This window comes from Astyanax mexicanus, chromosome 4 (genome assembly GCF_023375975.1).
Source record: "Astyanax mexicanus isolate ESR-SI-001 chromosome 4, AstMex3_surface, whole genome shotgun sequence".
In the NCBI taxonomy this organism is placed as follows: Eukaryota; Metazoa; Chordata; class Actinopteri; order Characiformes; family Acestrorhamphidae; genus Astyanax; species Astyanax mexicanus.
In genome coordinates, this window is record NC_064411.1 from 57,387,501 (window position 1) to 57,410,823 (window position 23,323).

Consider the following 23,323-nt stretch of genomic DNA (forward strand, 5'->3'; position numbering starts at 1 on the left):
AGCAATGGGTGCACTTACACAATGCTCAGAAAAAAACAATGAGATTTATTGCCAATTGTCTGAGAAGCCTAAGTATTGCTGGTCGATCTGTAGGGGTGTATTTGTTCTATTTGCAGTGATGGTATTTTGTATGTGTGTGTGTGTGTGTGTGTGTGTGTATGTGTTGTACAGGTGCTGCATTCGGCCGATTGGTCGGTGAAAGCATGGCAGCCGTCTTTCCTGATGGCATCCACACCGACAGCACTGTATATCCCATAGTTCCCGGCGGGTACGCTGTCGTAGGTAAGAACTGTCCATACTCTTATACATCTTATATCCTACGCTTATCGCTATCTTACACCCCGCCAACAGTTTATTTTCACTCCTTCTTCCTCCTGCCTGGTTTAAACAGCAGCAGATCTTCTGAATATATCTACACTGATGGGCGTGGTGTTCTGGAAATGAGGTGTGTTCAGGTACATTTCTGGAGTTTTATCTTGTTTATCTTGGTAACAGAAAACACAGGAGCTCCACTGACTGAATACAACCTAGACAGACGCCAACAGTCAGACGTTCATCGCTATCTCGGTAACACAGGCGCCGTGCCGAGCCGAGCGTACACCCCCACTTATTACACACACATGAACACACAGCAGCACAAACCCAACTTTTACATCAACAATAAACAGAATAGTAAATAAAATAACATTGCTGTTCCTGTAAATGAGCTGCTGGAGCTCCTTCACAGCGTCAACCAGCAGCTCAGTTTCCTCTGCTGAGAAGAGTTTGTTGAACACGTCCAGGTAGCTGCACCGTTACAATAGCAATCCACCAAAGTCAGAGCTCACCTGACTCTTAAAGGGAATGATGAGTGAAAGACACTCTGATTGGTTTATTTCATGTTACAGCCAAAAATAACCACATCCATGATTATTTTAGGAAAATTAGTACATGACTTTTGCTTTGCGTTTCTAGCCGCACAAAGTGTAATTTTCCCGTCGTTACAATAGCAAAGACACACTGACATGGTCTAAATCAAGATCAGTAAAATAGGGCCCTGTGTTACTGAGATAGCAATGAACGTCTGACTGTTGACGTCTGTCTAGGTTGTATTCAGTCAGTGGAGCTCCTGTGTTTTCTGTTACCAAGATAAACAAGATAAAACTCCAGAAATGTACCTGAACACACCTCATTTCCAGAACACCACGCCCATCAGTGTAGATAGTGAGCGTGAGATGTCGTGGTCTAATAGTGAGCGTGAGATCACGTGCTGTAATGGTTTGCGTGTGATGTTGAGGGTGGGTTTGTACGTTAGTGCTCTTCAGTAGTGACCTGTTGCCGTGGTGTTTTATGCACGGTTGTATAATTGCCGCTGCAGGCGGTTTTGGGTGCAGTCATTCATTTTTCATTAACCTGTGAAAACAGCAGCCAAATTATATCAGCGCGGTGGAAACGGTTCCCGCGGTAACCAGCCGACCCAATCGCCGTCACTCATCCAATAGGAAATGAAATAGCTGGAAGCGACTGTACAGTTTGAGTTACGCTCTGCACTCTACACCTGTTCATACAGCTGCATTTAATTCATCACACGTAATCATAATTTCCAAAATTATACATACAGATATTTATTTACTTATTTATTTATTTGCACTGGATGATACAGCCAGAAAAAAAAGATCAAACACTTTCATATTTCATTAGACTGTTATCAAAAGACTTTGGAGTTTACCACAACTGGTTTAATAATGAATTATCTGTGCTTTAAGGAGAATCCAAACTAAAGTAAATACTAATCTAATCATTGAATTTTGACTCTGGACAGTAGAATTTTAGGTACAACGAAAGATAAACTTTGAATTTTGAGTCTGTTGGAGATTGAATTTAATTCTGTTGGTAGCTGAATTTTGATTCTGTATAGTTGAATTTTAGGTTTGACTGTGTAGTGAGTTACATTTTGAGTATGTGGGAAATTGAATTTTGACTGTGTAGTGAGTTACATTTTGAGTATGTGGGAAATTGAATTTTGACTGTGTAGTGAGTTACATTTTGAGTATGTGGGAAATTGAATTTTGACTGTGTAGTGAGTTACATTTTGAGTATGTGGGAAATTGAATTTTGACTGTGTAGTGAGTTACATTTTGAGTATGTGGGAAATTGAATTTTGACTGTGTAGTGAGTTACATTTTGACTGTGGGGAGTTGAATTTTTGGTCTGTAGGAAGTTGAATTTTGACTGTGGATGAATTTGAACTCTGTGGAGAGTTGAATTTCACAGATTTTACAATGTAGTTACTATAAAGAATGCATTGTGTTGTTTCTTGTGTATTTTTGAATATTTGGTATTTTTGCAAATTTTGAAGTTGATTTTTGTGTACTTTTGCATACTGCATTTTTTTGTGTTTTTTTTGTGTTGATTTTTGTGTATTTCTAAAGATTGTTGCGTATTGTGAATTTTTGCACATTTTGTATATTTGTGTGTACTGTTGTGTATTTTTCTGTTGATGTTTGCGTATTTTTATGTATTTTGTGTTTTTATGTATTTTTGTGTTGATTTTTGCACATTTTGTGTATTTTCATATATTTTTGATGTGTATTTTTGTGTATTTGTATGTATTTTTTGCAAATTTTTGTGTTTTTTTTATGTATTTTTAATGTATTTTTATGTATTTTTAATGTATTTCTATGTATTCTTATGTATTTTAATGTATTTTTAATGTATTTTTGTGTGTATTTTTAATGTATTTTTAATGTATTTTTGTGTGTATTTTTAATATTTTTCTATGTATTTTTAATGTATTTTTGTGTATATATTTAATGTATTTTTAATGTATTTCTATGTATTCTTATGTATTTTAATGTATTTTTAATGTATTTTTGTGTGTATTTTTAATGTATTTTTAATGTATTTTTGTGTGTATTTTTAATATTTTTCTATGTATTTTTAATGTATTTTTGTGTATATATTTAATGTATTTTTAATGTATTTCTATGTATTCTTATGTATTTTAATGTATTTTTTATGTATTTTTGTGTGTATTTTTAATGTATTTTTGTGTGTATTTTTAATGTTTTTCTATGTATTTTTAATGTATTTTTGTGTGTATTTTTAATGTATTTTAATGTATTTTTGTGTGTATTTTTAATGTATTTTTGTGTGTATTTTTAATGTATTTTAATGTATTTTTAATGTATTTTTGTATCAGGAGCGGCGGCGCTGTCGGGAGCTGTAACTCACACCGTCTCCACGGCGGTGATCGTGTTCGAGTTGACTGGTCAGATCTCTCACATCCTGCCGGTGATGATCGCGGTGATTCTGGCGAACGCCGTCGCTCAGAGTCTCCAGCCCTCCCTCTACGACTCCATCATCCGCATCCAGAAACTGCCCTACCTCCCCGAACTCGGCTGGGGGCAGGAGTGAGTCTCACCCCTCTCACCTGTATCATCACCTGTCTCACCCCTCTCACCTGTATCATCACCTGTCTCACCTCTATCATCACCTGTATCACCTATATCACCTGTATCTCCTGTCTTACCTGTCTCACCTGTATCATTACCTGTCTCACCCTGTATCCTGTATCACCTGTCTTACAGGTGAGAGAGGTAAGACAGGTATCATCCTCTATCACCTGTTTTACCGGTCTCACCTCTCTCACCTGTATTACATATCTCACCTGTCTTACCTGTATCACCTGTATACCTCTCTTACCTGTCTTACCTGTATTACATATCTCACCTGTCTTACCTGTATCACTAGAAATTCTGATTTATATAGTTTTATATAATATTTATTAAGGCTGAAATCTGGCTGATAGGGCTCTTGTTATTTAATCCACCTGTAATTAACAGGCTTAGATTTAAGATTCAAGAAATACAATCTTAAATCTACTATATAAGTGATTATATAGTGATTATATAAGACAGATTTTAGTTTTTAAATGACAAAAAAACTGCTAGAAATGTTTTTCATTACTATAAAAACTTAATTAGTGATTAATATTCCAACCACAGAAATTGGATCATTATTTTTTTTATTTATTACCACTATTATGGATCCCACCACATGATACTTTTGTGACTTTAAAACTATAGTTAACCATCTTATTTTTCCTATAAATCACATAAAACTGATAAAAACACTTGTGTTTAACATGCTTTATGAGTAATTGATATTTCGGCCACAGAAATTGAATAATTATATTATTGGTCGCACCGCATAATATTTATTGTGAGTGATATTAACTGTAGTTTTCTGTAAACTATATAAAACTGCTAGAAAATGCTGAAATAACATACATACTAAATTACTGATTGGATAATCAGATTTATTACAGTTACTGATATTATGGGTCGGACCACATGATATTTTGATCATTTAAATAACAGAAAAAAATTAACCAATCGTTTTTATCTATATAATTTTACAGTATATTTATATATCTATAATATAACAATTTATAGTGTCAGTAGTTTCTGGTTTTCTGCAGTGGTTCTGACTGTCTCACTGCACCCCCTACTGACCAGCACACAAATCTAAATCTTCGCTCATAAACTGTGTATTATTACAGATAAACACTGGAGAAATTGGCTATGTTTGCTTTTACAACATAACCAGCCTCTCCTACAGTCAATCATCATCTGTTCATTTTAATTTTTATATTTTACAATTTAATTTTAATATGAATGTATGTTTACACAACATTCATAAAGTTGGAACAACTGCAATAGATACTATGTGGGGAGTTAAATATTTGGCTATGGGGTGAGTTGAATTTTGACTATGTGGGGAGTTGAATTTTGACTCTTTCAATTTGAACCATGTGGGGAATTACATGGAATTACAGAGAGTTGAATTTTAACTAAGCGTTTATTTAGACTCCCTGGCGATTTAAACTTTCTAGGGAGTTGAATTTTGACAAAGTGGGGAGTTGAATTTTAGCTCTGGGGAGATTAATTTTGACTCTTTCTATTTAAACTATGTAGGGCAATTACATGGAATTACAGGGAGTTGTATTTTAAATCTGTGGGCAGTTGAATTTTGACCGGGGAGTCAAATTCTGACTGTGGAGAGTTGAATTTTACCCTAATAGAGAGTTTAATTTTGACTCCCTGGCGATTTAAACTTTCTAGAGAGTTGAATTTTCACTATGTGGGGAATTACATGGAATTACAGAGAGTTGAATTTTAAATCTATGGGGAGTTGAATTTTAACAATGTGGGGAGTTGAAATTTAACTTTGCAGGGAATTGATTTTTTTGGTTCCAGTGGTCTCCCAGCTAACAATTTTTGGTTAGTAGGATGTTTAGAACATCCGTAAAGTTTTCGGTATGTTCCTAGAGCTTTTTATTTATCGTTTTTAAATGTTATCTGGGTGGTATTAACTCTGTTCCTGGTGTATTTGGTCCGGTTGTAGGAAGTATAATATCCGGGTGGAGGACATCATGGTGCGGGAGGTACGCTACATCACTCTCTCCTCCACCTACCGGGACCTGCAGGAGGCGCTACTGACCGGCCAGCTGAAAACCCTGGCCCTGGTGGAGTCCAGAGGTGAGACTAAAAATAACATTTCGATGTGTGTAGATCTTCAACACTCATTAAATGCTCTGTATTTACCGTATGTTTCAGATTATATGGTGCACCAAATTATTAGGGCCTATTAGGTGACAATATTAAGGATGCCTAAATTGAAGTGAGCGAGAGTGTCGAGTTTCCCTTCTAATGGAGAACCGCCTAAATAAACAAAACTGTAATTCTTATAAAAAAAACTTTTATTTTAAAGTTAATCGAGTGCTGGATGTTAAACTACACAGATTTTTCTCCTGAAAACTGTGTATTTGGGTGAGTAAAGCGCTTCCGTTTATTTACAGTAAGCTTAGATTTACAGTATTTTGTCCAAGTTAAGCACTAGCCCGAGTTAGCAGCATAGTCAGCCCCGGTTCTTTTTTTTTTTTTTCGAAATTCTGTTTGCGAAAGGCTGAAATAAAAAACTAGATCATTAAAAAACTGTATGAAAACTTATTTCTTCTTCGCTACACTGAATGACAAATAAATTATTAAGTTTTATACTCAAATTTCTATTTTCCGAAGTAAACTGCAAAACCAGGGGTAGGCAATAGGTGCACGCAAGTGTGAAACATCTAAAACATCTGACCCGTGAGGTTTTCTTGAACTATATTGAAAACATTTAATAAATAAAATAAATAAATAAAAGTTTCTCCGGTGAGCTTTTGTTTACATTCCTCCCCTGTCTGTCTCTCACTGTGTCTCTTGGTTAGACTTCCGCCCGTTCTCGGGCTCCCTATCTCCTTGTAAGGGCGTTTTTTTCCCGGCTGTGTCCCAGTTCACTAGCCGGGGGAGTGGTAGTGTATTGGACCGCGACCCTGAGTGTTTATTTATTTATTTTTTAATCTATTCTGCTTGGCTTCTTCATTTGTCAAAAACAGAATTTTTTCGTGGTCCGCCACGTGATGGCTTGAAAAATATCTGGCCAAAACGAATTGCCGACCCGTGATCTAAACATTACACTGACTGATGAGACTGTGGATGAGCACAGCATCTCTATTGGTCCACTTTTCATGAACAAGGTTTTAATGTGACTTTGATTGTGAGTATGTTGTTTATCTCTCTGGTCTGGTTGTAGACTCCATGATCCTGCTGGGATCCACCGAGCGTTCCCAGCTCCAGTCCCTGCTCTCGGAGCAGCTGGGTCGCGGCCGCCGGCTGGAGTTCCTGCGGGAACGAGCTCAGGACAACGGGACCCACGTTCCATCCTTTTCCCAGGATTCCTCACCCAAAGCCAGCCGGGGCGTTCACTTCCTGGTAAGAGAAGGGGCTGATTCATTAGCATACACAGTCTACAGCAGCTAAGCTCCGCCCATTCACACTGTAGATTCACACCTAGACCAGATTTCGGTTTATAATACCCAAAAAAATATAGATATATATACAACTCTGGAAAAAATGAAGAGAGCACTTCAGTTTCTGAATCAGTTTCTCTGATTTTGCTATTTATAGGTTTATGTTTGAGTAAAATGAACATTGTTGTTTTATTCTATAAACTACAGACAACATTTCTCCCAAATTACAAATAAAAATATTCTCATTTAGAGCATTTATTTACAGAAAATGAGAAATGGCTGAAATAACATTCATAAAGTTTTAAGAGTTCAGAAATTAATATTTGGTGGAATAACCCTGGTTTTTAATCACAGTTTTTTTTCATGTATCTTGGAATCATGTTCTCCTCCACCAGTCTTACACACTGCTTTTGGATAACTTTATGCTGCTTTACTGGTGTAAAAATTCAAGCAGTTCAGTTTGGTGGTTTGATGGTTTGTGATCATCCATCTTCCTCTTGATTATATTCCAGAGGTTTTCAATTTGGTAAAATCAAAGAAACTCATCATTTTTAAGTGCTCTTATTTTTTTCCAGAGCTGTATATATATTTCAAGCTTGGTACGTAATTGGTTTGGCATAGTACGGCCACATGATAAGCAGGGCTAGATTGCTAGCTAGTAGATTAACAAGCTAAACTTACTTTACATCATAAATTAATGGTTAAAAACTAAACAAAAGACCCTCTAAAAGTGAAGCAGCCAATGACCATCAGAACCAAGAAATCTAAACCAATAAAATACAGCAGTTAGTACCTAGCACTAGGCTTCATGTGCACAAAAAACAAAAATGATAAAGTTCAAGTCTCTTGCTGTATTAGGTTTAAACTACTCTGGTGTGGCAGTGGATAAACCCACTACCTGCTTGTGAGTTACCACCTCTTGTGGGAGACTGGGGTTCAATTCCCGGTCTGGGTGACCAATAGGAGTCCTTGGGCAAGACTCCTAACACTACATTGGTCCACTCTGTAATAGAAATAACCTTGCAAGTCACTTTGGATAAAAGTTTCAGCTAAATAATGTAAATGTACTAAACAAATAAAATATTCTGGGTTGGGTGGAAAGTTTTGTGGTGGGTTACGAAAACTTGGGTTGGCAATTCCATTGCCTAGACATTAATCCACAGAGCGCAAGTTTTCAGTAAGACTTTGCGACAGTCTTAACTTTCCTAGTTATGTTGGATATGATCTGCGAATTATTGGTTACCATGGGCAGGTTCTCGAGAATTGTTTTGAACATCGCTTGCAAACGAAGGGTCCTTCCATTTGGAACAGCCCTCAATGATGCAGCCTCGATGTTAAATCCGTAGTGTGCATGTACAAAAATAAATGAATAATATACAGGGGTTGGACAATGAAACTGAAACACCTGTCATCATTTTAGTGTGGGATTTTAGGTTTCATGGCTAAATTGGAGCAGCCTGGTGTTCAATCTTCATTAATTGCACATTGCACCAGTAAGAGCAGAGTGTGAAGGTTCAATTAGCAGGGTAAGAGCACAGTTCTGCTCTAAATATTACAATGCACACAGCATTATGGGAGACATACCAGAGTTCAAAAGAGGACAAATTGTTGGTGCACGTCTTGCTAGAGCATCTGTGACCAAGACAGCAAGTCTTTGTGATGCATCAAGAGCCACGGTATCCAGGGTAATGTCAGCATACCACCAAGAAGGACCAACCACATCCAACAGGATTAACTGTGGATGCTGTAAGAGGAAGCTGTCTGAAAGGGATGTTCGGGTGCTAACCCGGATTGTATCCAAAAAACATAAAACCACGGCTGATCAAATCACGCAGAATTCAATGTGCACCTCAACTCTCCTGTTTCCACCAGAACTGTCCGTCACCACAATCAATTATGTTGCTCTAAAACCAGGTGATTCAGTTTCATTATCCAACTCCTCTATATTAATTAACCTAAATTAATCACAGGTAGGGTAGAGGTTACCCCGGTTTAACCTGTCTCTCTATAGATCTCCACTGAGGAGTCCTCCTACAGCCCCACCCTCACCAACTCCCAAATCCCCCTCAAATCCGCCCTCAAGACAGTGTCTTCAGTCAGCAACACCGAGACCCTCAACAGTACGTACCAAAACACCTACACCACCTTAAAACCTTATTCAGCCCCTCCCCATGAACATTATCCAATCCAATCTCTTCGTTATGTCTGGTCTAGGCTCTCCCAGTGTGTCCTGCGGGGAACCAGTGAAGGATCAGGTGGAGGTAAGAACATTTTCACAGAGTAGCAGGTGATCGTACACCTGAACACCTGAAGACGGCGCACTATATGTAGTTAATTAATAGTTATTTCGATATGAGAGTAGTGGTGGTAGTGGTAGTCCAGCTTCCAAACATGGTAGTTACATTATCTATAACTCACAGTGAGAGCTACCTAGGGTAAGGTACAGCCTCCAGACAACTCATTGTGAGAACTATCCAGGATAAAGTACAGCTTCCAAACATGGCGAAGGTAGTTTCATTATCTACAATTCACAATGGGAGGTAACCAGGATAAAGTACAGCCTCCAAACAACTTACAGATAGAGCTAGCCAGGATAAAGTATAGCCTCTAAACATGGTGGAGGTAGTTTTATCATCTATAACTCAAAATAAGAGCTAGCCAGGATAAAGTATAGCCTCTAAACATGGTGGAGGTAGTTTTATCATGTATAACTCAAAATAAGAGCTAGCCAGGATAAAGTATAGCCTCTAAACATGGTGGAGGTAGTTTTATCATGTATAACTCAAAATAAGAGCTAGCCAGGATAAAGTATAGCCTCTAAACATGGTGGAGGTAGTTTTATCATGTATAACTCAAAATAAGAGCTAGCCAGGATAAAGTATAGCCTCTAAACATGGTGGAGGTAGTTTTATCATCTATAACTCGCAGTGAGAGCTAGCCAGGATAAAGTTTAGCTTTCAAACATGACGAAGGTAGTTACATTATCTACAATTCACAGTGAGAGCTAGCCAGGATAAAATACAGCTTCCAAACATGGTGGAGGTAGTTTTATCATCCATAACTCGCAGTGAGAGCTAACCAGGATAAAGTTCAGCTTCCAAACATGGTGGAGGAGTTTACAACTTTCCAGAAATCCTGGTGCTTCCTAAAGTACTTAAAAAAAATAAACCTCACAAAATTTTGTCCACGCCTAAAACATAGTCAATAAGCCAAGACATGGAATAAAATACAAAGCTAACAAAAAGATTATAATTTTTTAACTAGCTGTAGGCTGAATGAATGGGTGTGGTTAAACTGCTATAAGCTGAATGAATGGGTGTGGTTAAACTGCTATAAGCTGAATGAATGGGTGTGGTTAAACTGCTGTAGGCTGAATGTATGGGCGGAGCTTAACTGCTGTAGGCTGAATGAGTGGGTGTGGCTAAACTGCTGTAGACTGAATGAATGGGAGGGGCTACACTGCTGTAAGCTGAGTGTATGGGCGGAGCTAAACTGCTGTAGCCTGAATGAGTGGGTGGGGCTAAAGTGCTGTAGGCTGAATGGGTGGGGTTACAGTGCTGTAGGCTGAATATATGGGCAGAGCAAAACTGCTGTAGGCTGAATGGGTGGGGCTAAACTGCTGTAGGCTGAATTAATGGGTGGGGCTAAGCTTCTGTAGGCTGAATGTTGAAGCGAAACCGATGTAAGCTAAATGGGTGGAGCCAAACTACTACAGGCTAATTGGGTGGAAGTTAATTGTCATTTTGATAGTATAAGGGAATAAGCAAACAAATGTTTAGCCTTATAGCTCCAGAGTAAAAGCAAAGACTCACAGTAAGAGCTAGCCAGTATAACGTAACGGCTTCCAAACATGGTGGAGGTAGTTTCATTATCTACAACTAATAGTGAGAGCTAGCCAGGATAAAGTACAGCTTTTAAATGACTCCCATGACTATGGTGGTTAATGTTAAAACCCATGTCTTGGCTGATGGACTACATTTTGGTTAATTGGAAAATATTTGTAATTAGGTTCATTAGAATTAGATTAGCTTTGCGTTAGCATGTCATTAGCACTGTGTTAGCCATATGTTAGCCAGGATAACATGCATCTTCCAAACATGGTGGAGGTAGTAGATTCATTATCTTCAACTCACAGCTAGAGCTATTGATGCTAAAGTACAGCTTAGTATAACACATGTCTTGGCTGACTGACTAGATTTCGGTTAAACATATAAACAATTCCATTAGCTTAATTAGCTTTAGATTAGCTTCGTGTTAGCATGTCATTAGCACTGTGTTAGCTATATGTTAGCATTGTTGTTCCTGTGCTTCTACCTGAAGAAGGCGACTCTATCTGTGGAAGCTCTGTTCTTGTCCCGTTGTAACTGTTCAATGTTGCGGCACTGTGCACAGTTAAGGGAGCGTTGTTGCATTAACGCTGCATTAGAGCTGCATTAACGCTGCATTAGAGCTGCATTAGCGCTGCATTAACGTTGCGGTAACGCTATGTGCTCCTCCCCTCTCTTTATCTGTGCCCATCTGGAAGATTAAAGCCAGCTCCAAGGCTCCTAAGAGGAGCAGGAGGCCCAGGCGTGTGAGGATAACTATGGCGGTAAGAGCAGTGCCAGAACCCGGCTCCAACCTCCCGCTGGATCTCCGACGGAGCCGGAACCGTTCCCCGGCCAACTGGGCCTTTGAAGCACAAAGACCCGGCTGGCATGCTCTTCCGCATCGTTCACTGAAGGAAAAGGCCTTGGATTTACTCTATGTAAAAGCGTGCACTATAGATAAACCAAAAAAGTTTAGAAAACCGTAAGCGCATTTAAATCGAGTAAATTCAATGCATCATTTTTTGGTCAGTGTATAAACGCTGCCTCACCGGCTGCACTGTACACCCACCATTCATAACCACTCATAAAACCAAATACATATTAAAAAATAAGCTGCCCAAAGGATTCTCTGGAGCGATACCATTGTAGAACCTCCCTATGGTCAGGGTTGCCAAGTCCTACAAAAATATCCAGCCCAAAGTCAGTCTAAAACCCCAATCAGTTTCTCTGATTTAGCTATTTATAGGTTTATGTTTGAGTAAAATGAACATTATTGTTTTATTCTATAAACTACAGACAACATTTCTCCCAAATTACAAATAAAAATATTCTCATTTAGAGCATTTATTTACAGAAAATGAGAAATGGCTGAAATAACAAAAAAAAGACAAAGCAGAACTTTTACAACTCAAATAATGCAAAGAAAACAAGTTCATATTCATAAAGTTTTAAGAGTTCAGAAATCAATATTTGGTGGAATAACCCTGGTTGGTTTTTAATCAGTTTTTTTCATGCATCTTGGCATCATGTTCTCCTCCACCAGTCTTACACACTGCTTTTGGATAACTTTATGCTGCTTTACTCCTGGTGCAAAAATTCAAGCAGTTCAGTTTGGTGGTTTGATGGTTTGTGATCATCCATCTTCCTCTTGATTATAATCCAGAGGTTTTCAATTTGGCACAAAACATCCATAAAGACCTTCTACTATCTCCCAGTCACCGGATTTAAGGTCCCCATTTAAAGACGAACGGCATCGCCCCAGAGAACCCTTTTATCAGCTGTATTTTTAAAGAATGATCTGATCATTGGGGTTCATGCCAGGCCATGGGTTGTTGTAGAGCTACACTATGGCTGTGCATGAGATCTGTTTACGAGACGTCCAGACGTTTGCGTCTGTCGCTCCTGATCTCGCAGACCAGCGTCTCGATGCTCCATATTGAAAATCAGCCAGAGATACGCCGCCTTTTCAACCCAGACGCCGAACTGGAATTGATCTGAATTGAAGCTGAAAGCTGGATCTCTGGCGGGTAAATTGGGGCGGTTTGAAGATAATGAGGCGACTGACTCTGGTTTTATTGCTTCCCTCAGGCTGCGCTGAATGTACCGCTAAAGCTTGCTAATGTTCAGTAAAGCTTTAGCCGCTTCTGTGGGTGGGATTAGTGTGTGTCGTCCGTCTCGTGAGTAGTGACTGTGCATGCTAATCGGTGAGGAGCAGATCTGCTGTGTCTGATTGGGGCCGGTGGGTTTTTGTGTTTTCAGGACGGTCCTGATGTTGAAGATGACATGTCTACAGCAGAGGTAACATTAACATTATTAACATGATTGACATTTATCATATCGGTGTATGAGTGGGAGCTGGGGATAGGTTGGGATTAGTGGGTTTTGGAATGAGTTTGTTTGGGGATAAGTGTGCTTGGGGAAAAGTAGGGATGAGTGGGTTTGGGGATAAGTGTGTATGAGGATCCGTGGATTTAGGGATTTAATGGGTATTATATGGAGTTGGGTTAGCAATCAGTGGGTTTGGGGATGAGTGCTTTAGGGGTGGAAAGCATTTGGGGGAAACTAGTGATGAGTATCTTTGGGAATGAGTGGGTTTAACAATGAGTGAATTTAGGAAGAGTGTATTTTGGGAATAAGTGCATTTTGGGATAGGTAGGCATGAGAGGTTTTGGGGATGAGTGTGTATGGGGATGAGTGGACCGGGGGATTAGTGGGTATAACAATGAGTTGGTTTGGGAATGAGTGGGAATGGGGATGAGTAGGTTTAGGGATTAGTGGGTATGGGGATGAGTTTTTTGGCAATCATTGGGTTTGGGGATGAGTGTGTTTATGGGTGGAAAGCATTTCGGCATAGGTAGGGATGAGTGGGTTTAGGAATGAGTGTGTATGGGGATGAGTGGATTTATGGATTAGTCTGTATGGGGATGAGTTGGTTTAGCAATCAGTGGGTTTGGGGGATGAGAGTTTAGGGGAAAGGTAGAGATGAGTGAGTTTGGGAATGAGAGGGAATAGGGATGAGTTAGAGTGTGCATGGGGATGAGAGTGTATAAGGAGCAGTGGATTTAGGGATCAGTTGGTATGGTATGGCGATGAGTATGTTTGGGAACAAGTGGGAATGGTGATGAGTGGGTTTGGGATAAGTGGGTATGGGGATGTGTGCATTTAGAGGTAAAAGCATTTGGGAAAAGGTAGTGATGAGTGATTTTGGGAAGGAGTTATCAGTGGCTGTGGTGTGAATGAATGTATTTTTGGGGTTGAGAATAGTTTGGAATGTTTGGTTTTGAACAATGTTTGGGGTTGAGTGTTTTCAGGCTTGGAATGGTTGGTGATTGATGATTAGATATGGGAATAGGAAGGGATAAGTGGGTTTGGGAATGGTTAGGTGTTTATGGAAATGGGTGGGGATGAGTGGATTTGAGAATGGGTTTACGTATGAGTGACAAAGTGAATTTGGGGATAAGTAGGTATTAATGAAAATGGCTTATTCGAGTGTTTAGGAAATAAGTGGGTTTGGGAATGTTGGGTTGGGGTTGAGTTTGGGAATAGCTGCTGATGGCTATTGTATTGTATTGGTTCTAATCACTGTGGGTAAAAGTAATTGGATTTGAATGGGGATAAATGGGGATTTTATATATTTGGGTGGGGTTGAGTGTTTTTTTTGTAGTGTCCACTGACCATGTGACCTGTCTTCTCACTGCAGATAGCTGAGTGGGAGGAACAACAGCTAGATGAAGCTGTAAATTTCAACAACTGTAAGATAGACCCCGCCCCCTTCCAGCTTGTTGAGCGCACATCTTTACATAAAGTAAGCCCATGTTCACCTCAGCCAGGTTCTTCTAAAGACGCTGATGAGTATTTCACTTATTTAATTCAATAAGTGCTGTAACTGGATCTTATTTTCCATGGTTGTTCTATGTATTGATACCAGACGCACACTATTTTCTCGCTGCTCGGTCTGGATCACGCTTACGTCACCAGTACCGGGAGGCTCGTCGGAGTCGTCTCACTGAAAGAGGTTTGCAGTTTAATCACTATCACTATTTTAATAGAAATGTTTCACATTTTTCAGAATGGGTGGGGATAGTTTGGTATTAAAAGATATGGGTGGGGATTAGTGAGTTAAGGAATAGGTTGGTATGTACGGGTTTGAGCATGGGTGGGTCTGGGAATGGTTAAGGATGTGTAGGTATTCATGGATAGAGGTGGGGATGAGTAGAATTGGAAAGAAGTGGGGATGATCGAGTTTGGGTATGGTTGGGGATGATAGGGTTTGAAAATACGAGTTGGTTTTGGGAATAGTTGGGGTAAGGATGGTTAGTATTGATATATTTAGATGGGGATGAGTGGATTTGGGAGTGGGTGGTCCTAGAAATGGGGTGAAGAGTAGGTTTGGGGATAAATAGGTATAGGCATATATGGGTGGGATTTAATGGGATTGCAGATGGGTGGGCTTAGGAATAGCTGGGGATGGGTAGCTATTAATGTATATGGGTGAGGATAGGTAGGTTTGTGAACAGTTGGGATGGGTAAATATTGATGAATACTGGTGGGGATGAATGAGCCTGCAGGTGGGTGGGCATGGGAAAAGATGAGTATTAATGGATATGGGTAGAGACACAGGTAGGTTTTGGGGATGAGTAGGTAGTGATGAGCTAGAAAGGGAAGAGGATGGGTAGGTTTTGGATTGGGTGGGGATAGGTAGATATTGATGGGCTTTGTGAAGAGAGCGGACTGGTAGGTTTAGGGATGGTTGGGGATGAGTAGATATTGATGAGATTGAGAGGGGATGGGTTTTGATAGGTTTAGAGATTGGTGGGGATGTGTAGATATTGATGAGCTTGGAAAGGGAGAGGATTGATGGGTTTTGGCATGGTTGGGGATGAGTAAATATTGATGAGCTTGGGAAGGGAGGGAATTGTAGGTTTGGGGATGGGTGGGTAGGTACTGATGATAGGAAGGGAGGGGATTGGTAGATATTGATGAGATTGGTAGGGGATGGGTTTTGTAAGTTTGGGGATGCTTGAGCTAGGTATACTAGGTATTAAAGAGCTTGGGAAAGGAAGGGGATTGGTAGACGGACAGACGGTTTTGGGGACGGGTGGTGATGAGTAGATATTGATGAGCTTGGAAAGGGAGGGGATTGGTAGGTTGTGGATGGCTGGGGATGGGTAGGTTTTGATGAGCTTGGGAGGGGATAGGATTGGTAGGTTTGGGAATGGTTGGGGGTGAGTAGGTAAGAAAAAGCTTAGGAGGGGATGGAATTGGTTGGTTTAGGCATGGTTGGGGATGAGTACTTAACAATTCCCTCCCTTCCCAAGCTCATCAATATCTACTTATCACAACCCATTCCCACACCTAGCAATCCCATCCCCTCCCAAGCTCATCAATACCTATTTATATTGGAGATGGGTGGGGATGAGTAGGTAATAATTCATTTGGGAGGGGATGGGTTTGGTAGGTTTGGGGATGGTTGGGTATGGGTAGGTATTGATGAGCTTAGAAATGGAGGGAATTGGTCGGTTTGGGGATGATTAGAAACCCCTACCTTGATTGTCCTAAAGGATCTGCCAAACTGAAGTACTCATCCCCAGTATTTTCCTGCAGCTGAGGAAGGCTATTGAGGGCTCGGTGACAGTAACGGGGGTGAAGGTCCGCCCCCCGCTGGCCAGCTTCCGTGACAGCGGCACCAGCAGCAGCGTTTCTGAGGTAACCGAGCTACACAAGCTCTGGAGTCGCCACAAGAGCCTGTCGTTGCCACGGGAACCAAACCTCCCGGACCTGGGGGACCAATTGGAGCAGCCGTCCGAGGGCAGCCTGGTGAATGAGACGGACTGCACTGAGCTGTCCAGTCAGAACAGCCCTTTACACACCGAGGACCAATCGGAGATCACCTACGCCGATGCCACGCCCACGGATGAGCACCCGTCAGAGCTGCCCTGCGACCATGACTCCGCCCATCACCTCGAGGACTTCTCTGAAACGGCCAGCGAGCAGGGCCTGGTCCAAAACGATGAACTTCCATGCGAGGGTAGTCCCTCAAACGCTGGCAGCCAACCAGAATGACGGCTGGCTTTTTATTGGTAATGCACACTCCATATATTCTAATAAGCAGCTTTTTTGTGAATTCAGGGTGAGGAGGCTATGTGGAGGGAGTGTGACGTCGCTGTCGTAACAAAACCTCGCAACTCCCTTTATTCGCTTAAAATCCCTTTACCTTGTGAGACATTACATCATTCATATTACCAGCTGTACAACACCAGGGTGTGGGAATGTTTGGTTTAGTTCATTTGGAAATAGGAGGGTTTGGGAATGGTTGGGGTTTAGTGAGTCTGGGGATGGGAAGGTTTGGGGTTTAGTGAATTCAAGGTAAGGAGGGTTTGGGAATGGTTGGGCGTGGGTATTATTAGATACAGGTAGGATGTTTGGAGTTTAGTGAGTTTGGGGATGGGAGGCTATGGAATGGTTGGGGTTTAGTGAGTTTGGGGATGGGAGCATTTGGGAGTGGTTAAGGTTTAGTGAGTTTGGGGATGGAAGAGTTTGGGAAGGGTTGGGGTTTAGTGAGTTTGGGGATGGGAAGGTTTGGAGTTTAGTGAATTTGAGGTTGGGAGGGTTTGGGAATGGTTGGGGTTCAGTAAATTTGGGGATAGGAAGGTTTGGGAATGGTTTGGGTTTAGTGAGTTTGGGAATGGTTGGAGTTTAGTGAGTTTGGGGATGAGAGGGTTTGGGAATAGTTGGGGTTTAGTGAGTTTGGTGATGGGAGGGTTTGGGAATGGTTGGGGTTTAGTTAGTTTGGGGATGGGAGGGTTTGGGAATAGTCAGGGTTTAGTGAGTTTTGGGATGAGAGGGTCTGGGAATGGTTGGGGTTTAGTGAGTTTGGGGTGGATAGGTTTGGCAGTAAGTGGTTTTACGGATGGTTGGGGATGAGTAGGTATTTTTGGAAATGGTTAAGTATTGATGGATTTGGGCTGTGATGGTGGGGAAGAGTGGGTTTGCTCATGGGTATGTTTGATAGGGGTATGTTTGGGGATGGTTAGGCATTGATGGATATGGCTGGGTGGGAATGGATAGGTTTGGGGATAGATAGGTTTGGGGATAGATAGGTTTGGAGATAGATAGGTTTGGAGATGGGTAATATTAAAGAATATGGATTGTAATGGGCATGTTTGGAGATGGGCAGGTTTGAGGATAAGTAGGTATTGAAGGATATAGATGGGTACATAATAAAGAATATAGGTTGTAATGGGATGGTTTGGGGATAAGTAGGTTTCGAAGAATATGGGTAAGGATGGGTAGGTTGGGGGATGAGTAGGTACTGAAGGATATGGGTTGTAATGGGCAGGTTTGGAGATGTATAGGTTTGGGGATGGGTTGGTATTGAAGGATATGGGGTGTAATGGGATGGTTTGGGGATGAGTAGGTATTGAGGGAAATGGGTTGTAATGGGATGGTCTGGAGATGTACAGGTTTCGGGATGAGTAGGTATTGGAGGATATGGGTTGTAATGGGCAGCTTTGGAGATGTGTATATTTGGGGATGGGTTGGTATTGAAGGATATGGGTTGTAATAGGATGGTTTGGGGATGGATAGGTTTGGGGATGAGTAGGTATTGAGAGATATGGCTTGTAATGGGAAGGTTTGGGAATGGGTAGTTATTAAAGGATATGGGTTATAATGGGAGGGTTTGGGGATGGATAGGTTTTGGGATGAGTAGGTATTGGAGGATATGGGTTGTAATGGGAAGGTTTGGGAATGGGTAGATATTAAAGGAATTGAAGGGTTAAATTGGGATGGTTTAGGGATGAGTGCATTTAGGAATGGTATTAAACCCAATAACAGTGTCATTATATTGCCATAAATTTTACTTGACTGTAAGAAGCTACGATTTCGGAGATTCGGAGGTTTTCTTATGACAGCGAACGACATCAGCAGCAAAGCACACAACGTCCATTCTGTACTGATCCCGCCCACTTTTAAGCGTGTGTGAGTGCGGACAGGTCACGGTGTGTGTGTGTGTGTGTGTGAGAGAGAGAGAGAGAAACTAAGACGTTTTGAATGTACAGACGCCACAGCATGAATCTATGTGAATACGTTGGTGATGTCATATTTGCGTTATCGTGTCCGTGTGAATGGCAGGTTATGAAAACGAGGCGTGGGAGACGGAGTGTGTGTGTGTGTGTGTGTGTGTGTGTGTGTGTGTGTGACTCAGCTGAACCTAGCCCACGTACCCATCTGGACTTGGACACTTTTGCTCTAATAAGATTGTAGCTCAGCTCTCAGAGACGCTGTCCTTCCTAATAAATAAAGCCCCTAATAGCCCACAGTGACGACAACCACGGGGGGCTTCATCACAGGGGGTCAATTACAGCAGCAGTGCACCAAAAATAACGGTATATAAAAATAACGGCTGTAAAAAACACTGTGGATAAAAGTATTGGGACACCTGATCGTTCTCTGTTTCAATAATTCAATTTATTTTCAATCAAACAAGGTTTTGTGCCGAAAACCGATTCCCCTTGGTTATCAGACACATCACACAGCAGTACCAGTACAACAGATTACGGTGCTGGTGATTCTGTATCTACTGTAACTGTAGATTAATTACAGAGCAGTACGGGTACAACAGATTACGGTGCTGGTGATTCTGTATCTACTGTAACTGTAGATTAATTACAGAGCAGTACGGGTACAACAGATTACGGTGCTGGTGATTCTGTATCTACTGTAACTGTAGATTAATTACAGAGCAGTACGGGTACAACAGATTACAGTGCTGGTGATTCTGTATCTACTGTAACTGTAGATTAATTACACAGCAGTACCAGTACAACAGATTACGGTGCTGGTGATTCTGTATCTACTGTAACTGTAGATTAATTACAGAGCAGTATGGGTACAACAGATTACGGTGCTGGTGATTCTGTGTCTACTGTGACTGTAGATTAATTACAGAGCAGTACGGGTACAACAGATTTATGGTTTTGGTTTGTTTAACACTGTTTTTAATTTACTACATGATTCCTTATGTGTTCCTTTATATGATCACTTTACTATTCATTTACTATGTTAAAATGCCTTGGATGGCAGAGAAAAGAGAGGAAGAATGAGAAAAAACAAGAAAGAGAGAGAGACATAGAGAGAGAGAAAGAGGTGAAGTTAATATGCATCACTTACAGCAGGAGGATCAGTTGGAGGGTTTCCAGCTCAGTGTAATTATCATTCGAGGAAAGGTCAACAGCTCAAATCCGCAGAACGAGGAGATCACTTTAACGAGGGTATGCTCCGCCCACTTACTGAGGGCGGAGTGTTTAACAAGCCTCCAGCCCAGAGCACCCTCACATCGAGATATATCATCTGTCAGACGTTTGGGAACACTGCCAGAACTGCTTTAATACAGAGGATTACGATGTGGACCAGCAGTGAACCAACCAATCAGGATACAGAACAGTCTCAACCCTTGAGTTTCTGAATCAGTTTCTCTGATTTTGCTATTTATAGGTTTTTGTTTGAGTAAAATGAACATTGTTGTTTTATTCTATAAACTACAGACAACATTCCTCCCAAATTCCAAATAAAAATATTCTCATTTAGAGCATTTATTTACAGAAAATGAGAAATGTCTGAAATAACAAAAAAGATGCAGAACTTTCAGACCTCAAATAATGCAAAGAAAACAACAAGTTCATATTCATAAAGTTTTAAGAGTTCAGAAATCAATATTTGGTGGAATAACCCTGGTTGTTTTTTAATCACAGTTTTTATGCATCTTGGCATCATGTTCTCCTCCACCAGTCTTACACACTGCTTTTGGATAACTTTATGCTGCTTTACTCCTGGTGTAAAAATTCAAGCAGTTCAGTTTGGTGGTTTGATGGTTTGTGATCATCCATCTTCCTCTTGATTATATTCCAGAGATTTTTAATTTGGTAAAATCAAAGAAACTCATTTTTTTAAGGGCTCTCTTATTTTTTTTTCAGATTATTACAAATAAATAAAGACAAATAAATTATGGATTTCTCTATATTTGTAGGGGAGCAGGATTGTACATTCCTATCTTTTAATCTGGTATTTAAACTAAACTAAGCTAATAAACAATGGTCCAATCAGTGTTGTTCTCTCAGTGGTATCTAGGCAGATTTAACTAAATCCGCTCTCCCATTGGTCGGGACTGCACTGGTAGAACTAAAGACCATCAGATAACCTATTGGTTTGGTTTACAGCGGGTGGGAAAAAACTTGCATACAGTTTACATTCAAATTATTGGGGGGGGGGAGGTTAATTGGTTAATTGCTACATTAAGAAGAAAAAACAGGCAATTTTAACGTAGTAACGCATTTTTGTTGCACGTCTGCTGTAATTGTCTCCACCCCCAGTCCAGCCCAGAGGCCGTGATTGGTCGCTGCGCAGATCACCTGAGTACTGTACTTAATGTCCGATTATGTTCTACCTACTGAACCCAACTCACCTGGTGTTCAGCTTCAGACCGTGCCGTTCTGATTCCTCCTCTCTGATAGGCTGAAACCCAACCGTGCAATAAATCATCACCGTCCTGTGTTCCTGTGATAAATCTGCCAAATAAGATTATTAATCACACAGAGCGCTGGGTCTGAGTTCATCTGTATCGTAAACGTTGTGTAAAAATATTCTGTTTGAGTAAAAATAATAATAACAGGTTCGCTGGATGAGGAATCGTTCTGAAGGAATCGACACTTCAGTTCATCATCAGGGATTCATACCGGGTACATACGAATAATACATACTGTTACTGAACCATTCTGAGGAACTGATTCCTTTAATTCTGTTGTTGTGAAATTGGACAAACTAAGCTTTTTAGAACAAACTAGAACCCCAAATGAACAAATGAACATTTATCTTAAGGGCACAAGATAATATATTAAGGCCATAAGATAATATGCATAATATGCAAAGACCACAATAAATTACATTGAGGTCACTATATAATATATTAAAGAACAGAAAATATCATATTGAGGCCATAAGATATTACATACTGAGGCCATGACAATATATTAAGCCCACAGCAACATGTAGGGCCCACATGATAATATTTTAAAGCCACAAGATGTTATATTAAGAGCATCAGATACTACACTGAGGTCACTATATAATATATTGAGGCCATTATATATTATATTAAGGCCACAAGATAATATATTAAAACCACAAGATAATGTATCTTTTTCACAAAAAAAGTACAAGTACACCAATACTTCAAAATTACCAAATGACTCCAAAATTACATAATTATACCAAAATTATGGACAGTTGCATAATTAATCCACAGTTGTGGACAATTGCATAAATTAGTCTAAAAATATTGACAATTGCATAATTATTCCAAATTATGGACAAATGCAATTTGGAATAATTTTGCATTATAATTCCAAAATTACATTAATCTTATGGACAATTGCATAAATTACTAGAGAATTATGGACAATTATTAGTCTAAAATTACATAAAATTGGATAATTACTTTAAAATTATGTAAAATTACAAAATTCGTCCAAAAATATGGACAAATACATAATACTCCAAAATTCTGGACAATTACAGAATTTTTCCAAAATTGCATAAAACTGCATAAATAAGTCCATAATTATGGACAACTGCTTAATTACTCCAAAATTACATAAAAATGCATAATGTATTGAAGCCACCCAGTATATTCATACCACAAGATAATATACTTTCTTCACATAAAAATATGTAAAAGTACATCATTACTCCATAATTACCTAAAATTATATAATTACACCAAAATTATGGACAATTGCATGAATAACATACAATTACATACATGCATGAATTGCATGAAATTACATACAATAAATTTGTTTTGTTACAAAATTCAATTGAAACAAGTGGTATTGAAGTAATATTTTTAAGTGAATTTTTACATCTTTATATATATATATATATATAGATAGATAGATAGATTAATTGCATGAAGTTTGTCCAATTTCACACAAGCTACAGTAGGTCAGTTATGATTGTGTTCATAAAGGTGAGTTATTAAAGGTTATTAAAGGTTATTTAAAGGTTATTAAAGGTTAATTAAAGGTTATTTAAGGTGGTCCAGATCAGCACACGGTTCTGTTGCCATATTTTTCTGTTCTCGCTCGTCCTGCGGAGAGTAACGGGACTAAGGGCTCGATCCCAGAGTTATGAAGTCAAGCTTTCCAGAACATTAGGACCACTTACCTCCACCCCTGTCCCCCTGCAGATCTGTCTGAAAGTCCTCCTCCATCCCGTGCTGTTTAATGAGCCTGTCCTGTATTATACTGTATGCTAATATAGCGCACATTAATGTAGAGTTAAGCAATAAGTCTGCGCTCATCACTATCATCACCCCCCCGAACGCTGTCGAGACCGATCATCGCCTGTACAGATGATACGATACGTAATGTGTATGAATCCAGCACACGTGCCCTGTACATATAGAGGATATGCATATGGATCAACAGTTGCCATTATTTTTCAGAAAACATTTGTTTTTGTACATCAGTAAAAAATTAAATTTCAACTTTAAACTTTTCTCTGACTCTTTCCTTCATCACTGAGTAGACTCCATACATAGGGACCTTATAAACTACGCATATGCACTGCATAACACATTCATAACACAATGAAAGAGCATGAAATATTATATTGAGGACAGCAT

At 39.8% G+C, this 23,323-nt stretch overlaps 1 protein-coding gene and 1 long non-coding RNA gene across 2 annotated transcripts in view; both read left to right on the forward strand.

The window, feature by feature from the left end:
- Positions 1-17,213, forward strand: part of clcn2a (chloride channel, voltage-sensitive 2a) — a 114,751-nt gene extending 97,538 nt beyond the window's left edge. The window contains exons 16-26 of the mRNA XM_049476769.1: positions 172-282; positions 3,182-3,392; positions 5,389-5,522; positions 6,616-6,794; positions 8,844-8,952; positions 9,047-9,093; positions 11,358-11,423; positions 12,901-12,939; positions 14,342-14,446; positions 14,570-14,656; positions 16,246-17,213. Coding sequence (XP_049332726.1) covers positions 172-282; positions 3,182-3,392; positions 5,389-5,522; positions 6,616-6,794; positions 8,844-8,952; positions 9,047-9,093; positions 11,358-11,423; positions 12,901-12,939; positions 14,342-14,446; positions 14,570-14,656; positions 16,246-16,704 — 1,547 coding nt within the window. The 3' untranslated portion in view covers positions 16,705-17,213. The remainder of the gene's footprint in view (positions 1-171; positions 283-3,181; positions 3,393-5,388; positions 5,523-6,615; positions 6,795-8,843; positions 8,953-9,046; positions 9,094-11,357; positions 11,424-12,900; positions 12,940-14,341; positions 14,447-14,569; positions 14,657-16,245) is intronic.
- Positions 17,214-20,144: 2,931 nt separating this feature from the next.
- LOC111191998 (uncharacterized) lies at positions 20,145-23,196 on the forward strand. The gene is made up of 2 exons (XR_007438585.1): positions 20,145-22,670; positions 22,702-23,196. It is a non-coding gene; the product is annotated as an uncharacterized LOC111191998 (long non-coding RNA).
- The last annotated feature ends 127 nt before the right edge of the window (positions 23,197-23,323 follow it).